General features: G+C 32.2%; 1 protein-coding gene across 1 annotated transcript in view; it reads right to left on the bottom strand.

The window, feature by feature from the left end:
• Window positions 1–1,199: 1,199 nt before the first annotated feature.
• The window catches only part of myo1eb (myosin IEb), a 39,418-nt gene continuing 36,230 nt past the window's right edge, over window positions 1,200–4,387 (bottom strand). Inside the window, 4 exon segments of the mRNA NM_200636.1 lie at window positions 1,200–1,730; window positions 1,817–1,992; window positions 3,054–3,237; window positions 3,335–3,409. Of these exon segments, the coding sequence (NP_956930.1) occupies window positions 1,654–1,730; window positions 1,817–1,992; window positions 3,054–3,237; window positions 3,335–3,409 (512 nt within the window). The 3' untranslated portion in view covers window positions 1,200–1,653.

Genomic DNA, 4,387 nt, shown 5'->3' with positions numbered 1-4,387 from the left:
GAGAGCGTAGACGTATCTCATCGAGTTACGTCCTGACGTCACATGACCAGACGGTAAATGTAGTTCTGTGGAGTTTTGAGAGTTGTAGTGCATGTTGGCCAACTTCCACAAGACTACTGATCTGTGTGTAGATAAAGGCTATATATATATATATATATATATATATATATATATATATATATATATATATATATATATATATATATATATATATATATATATATATATATATATATATATATATATATATATCTTTTTTTTTTTTTCCCCCATACATTTTTCATCCAAAATTGACAATATTTCTGTTCAAAGGAAAAAAAAAAAACTAAATTTGAAGACTTGTCCTCCAATTTACAGGTTAATGGCTAATTTAATGCTAACTAAACTTAACTCCTGCTCCCTAAATAAACATGCAACTTACTGGCCTACATAGAGGTAAATTTGGTTTTATATTTGCACATTCGTTCATTTAGAAGTCCCTATATTGTTTACCATGGTACTTTGATTATTCGATTGGATTTAGCACGCAAGTATGATTTTAAAACAACATTAACACTATCTAATTCACTGTGAACAATGTTGTACTTTGATTGTCATTTGCTGCTAATATGATTTCCCTACTTAGAATTTGCAAAGAATACTTTCCTGAAATTATATTATTAAGGAGAATGTCTGATTATCTGAATATAAAACCAACTTTACCTCTATCTAGCCTTCCTGATTAAACAAGAAAGATTACATTGAATTTATACAGCTCTCATTGTGCGAAATTCAACCTAAAACATGATTTTATGTTCAGCAATTTAGACTATCCAGCAGTAAACCAATGGGTTAAAATTAGATTAAGAATGGAGTCATGCATTTTTAATGAATAAGTATCAAAAGTTATGAACCAGTATTGAAAAAAAAATGATAAATCTTTAAGACTAGTCTCAGCAGTTTATAAAGTGCCCAGCTCCTAGATCAAACAAAAACATACAAATGAGATAAAATTCACAGGAATTGGTAACCAATTTGTCAAAATGTAAAATGGTTGCAAATTAACATTAGATTGTTTTGAACCAGGAAGCAGCTCACAACTTCAATGTAGCTGCAAATAATTAAGAACTTTTCAATTTGTCCCTTCTCATCCTGTCTCACTACACATGTGGAAAAGTTGCTAGCAAAATTAATGAACAGCATCCACGACGCTTGTAATGTAAATTAAACAAATAATGTTTTATTTGTCTTTCTGTGTATATGAAAACAGCCTTTTCTGATTTACACAACGGCACAGTATCGGTACAAAAAGTAGAAATTGGATCTTTAAAAATACAACTTCAGTAAAATACAGTACATTAAAATGTTTATGTACTCATTCTTTTCTCCAAAGACATTTAAAATAATCTAGTGTTTTTTTAAGGGGTAACACATTGAAACAGCATTATAAATGGTCTTCTACATAATATTTCTTTCTATTAAAAATAAATCACATAAAAGCTCATTTGATTTCTATAGGTTTGTCGGTCTAAAAGTATTTTTTCATTAGAGCTGCTAATATATCTTCTGCAGAAAACCTCCACGCACTGGGGGATTTGATCTGTTTTAAAGCTGATGCTTTGTTCTTGATCTAATTTCTGCTACCAATCACATTTTGTCCAATAGCATGCCGGTTTACATCTTCTCCACATAGTTGCCAGGAAACATGCCTTCCTTTCCTCGAAGACGACCTTGCCACCAACCTGAAGGGTCTGAAAAAGACAGGCAGCAGTTCTGCATTCTCTAACCCAATATAATCAGTATGAAGTTCACTTTTAATGTTAGGAAAATAGATTACCTTCACTTAGGATTTCTATGATATCATCTGGCTGAAAGCTGAGCTCATCCGTGTCCTGAGCATCGTAAGCGTACAGTGCTTTGCACCGTGGGGTGCGGGGTACAGGTTTGGGACTGGGTTTAGGACGTCCTGATCCTGGAAGAGGCTTGTACTCTTTTGAGCGTCTGCGATGCATCCTGAGAGGAAACACAGGGAAGTATTTCTTTTGAAAAGACTACAAGGCTCTTAAATAAAATAAAAAAAAAAATAAAAAATAAACAAAACAAAAAAATAATAAAATAAAATAAAACAAAAAATTAAATTAAATTAAAAATAAAATATAAAAATACATTATTTTTTGAAATCACTAAAAAGAGTGGTAAAATTGTAATAATTTTATTGTCAGGTGCAAAATGTAAATCATTTTAGGGAATAATGAAAATGAATTATGCCATTCATTGATCTATGCAAGCAAGTTCCAACAGGATTTTAAAGAGTTAGCATGCAAAAATACATAAAAAACATACATAAATAAATAATTAAATAAATATGAACATATTAAATGGTTTAAACTGTTTAAGTATGACAAAAAGTCCATATTTACAGTTCTTAATTATGCACTTTAAAAAAACTTAATGGATAAAAATTCTATACGCAAAACTATAATAATCTGATTTGACATTAGGCCTGAACAATAGTTCCTTTTAGCATCACTATCGCAATGTGTATCTGCAATAATTGCATTGCTGGATTAGATTATTTATTCAAGTTTGAAAGTTAATCAATATTTTTAACTTTTTTATTATTTACACAATGATGACCATGTTATTTTACACGTTATTGTTCAATTTCTGTACTTGAACTCCAAAAAACCAAAAAGCACTGTTTGTGCTTGTTATTTATGCAAATGCACAGCATAGAAAAAGACTTGATCATCACCATCGATCTAAGTTAATGAAATCTTTCCAAATAGATATATTCAAATCATCTGGTAAAATTTTGTAATAAAATCGCAATATATATATCGTAAATATATATATATTGCAGCAAAACAAAATATGCCATTGACATATTTTTCCAATATCGTGCAGCCCTATTTGATAGCAGCAATTATCTTAATTGATTTACAATTGGCGCCCATCATGACCTTGTAGACTAGTTCCAGCTGAACAGGTTTTTTTTTCATACAGTAAATATTGCTTGGAGAAAATGAATTTTGTTATAGCATAATGATCAGAGCCTCTTTCAGTCATCTTACCCGGCCACGCCTTGATCAGGAACCTTCATGAAGCCCATATCAGTGTAGACCTGGCTCTCTCTCTGACTGCGCACGGATCCCTGGAGTCTGGGAAGGGTCGGCTGATCCATAGTGGACTGCTGGCGGAGTAGAGAGTGTCTGACGGCTGGCTGCCCTCTGCCTCGACCAGCAGACTTAGGAGCTTCTGAAACAACAGAGAACATTAAAGACAATTAAAACATTTTTTATAGCATATTTAGTAGCAAGCAACTCCAAGGAATTATGTAAAATTGTGGTCTTACCCCGTGAATACTGTCCTGCACTGCGATTCTGGTTGCCCATGAAGCTGCTCTTTCGGTTGTCCCGACGTGTGGGTCCTGTACAAATAATGATTGTGGTATTAAAAAATAACTTCTAAATGTTGCCCTTTTGAGCTTTAAATTTATACATCAAATCAGTTTCACATAAATAAAGTGTAATTTTTCTAAACATTACTCATCTTATGTTTTATGAGTACCAAATCAGCATATTAGAATCATTTATGGAAGATCATGTGACACTGAAGAGTGATGATACAGAAATTCAGCTGCAATCTCATGAATTACATTTCAATATATAATTAAATAATTGCATTAAATATATGTAACATTAATTAAGTGCAACTTTTTACATGTATTCAAGAGTATCAGGCCCGTAGCCAGCCTGGTGAAAGGCGCAGTTCTTTTTATTATTTTATTTTTCAAAAATTGGATTTTTCCAATAATTGTCTCATTTTCTATTTAATGTTTAAATAGAAAAAGGTTTAAATACTGCATTTTAGTGGCATTTTAAGCACTATCTTTAGCTGGATCAGCTTGTCAGATGGTCATCATAACCCCACTTTTTGATGTTCTAAAAATATTTCCTAAGATTTAGAAAAAGTTAAAAACTGCAGCATATGGGGTATATGCCAAACTAATGTGTTTCCCATACTGATAAACTTCCGGTGACCTGTTATTGTGAATTTTTTTTTTTCATTTTATACCGTTCCTTTTACAGCAAGGATGTTGTAATGTAATTCAAATACAATCAGTTAAACAGACTTTGGCATTCATTTAGTTGCTCAAGTGTAAAACGAGACAAAAAGCCGTTTGCTCGTGCCCGTCAGAATCGGCAGGCTAACACAGAAGCTCCATTGAATATACTGGGATAAAATAAATGCTCATATTATAAAGACATGGCGGGGGAAATGTAATTTAATGCAGTGCTTCTTGTACAATCTGAGAACCACTTTAAATCAGATATCATTCAGCCAGTGGAGATTGATGATTTTTAAAGAAAACACACCTTAAACGCGTCGATTTTGCATTGGCATA

The sequence above is a fragment of the Danio rerio genome, chromosome 16 (assembly GCF_052040795.2).
Source record: "Danio rerio strain M-AB ecotype USA chromosome 16, GRCz13ab, whole genome shotgun sequence".
NCBI classification, from domain to species: Eukaryota; Metazoa; Chordata; class Actinopteri; order Cypriniformes; family Danionidae; genus Danio; species Danio rerio.
The sequence above is the reverse complement of the archived record's forward strand: the minus strand, read 5'-3'. Positions and strand labels throughout refer to the sequence as shown.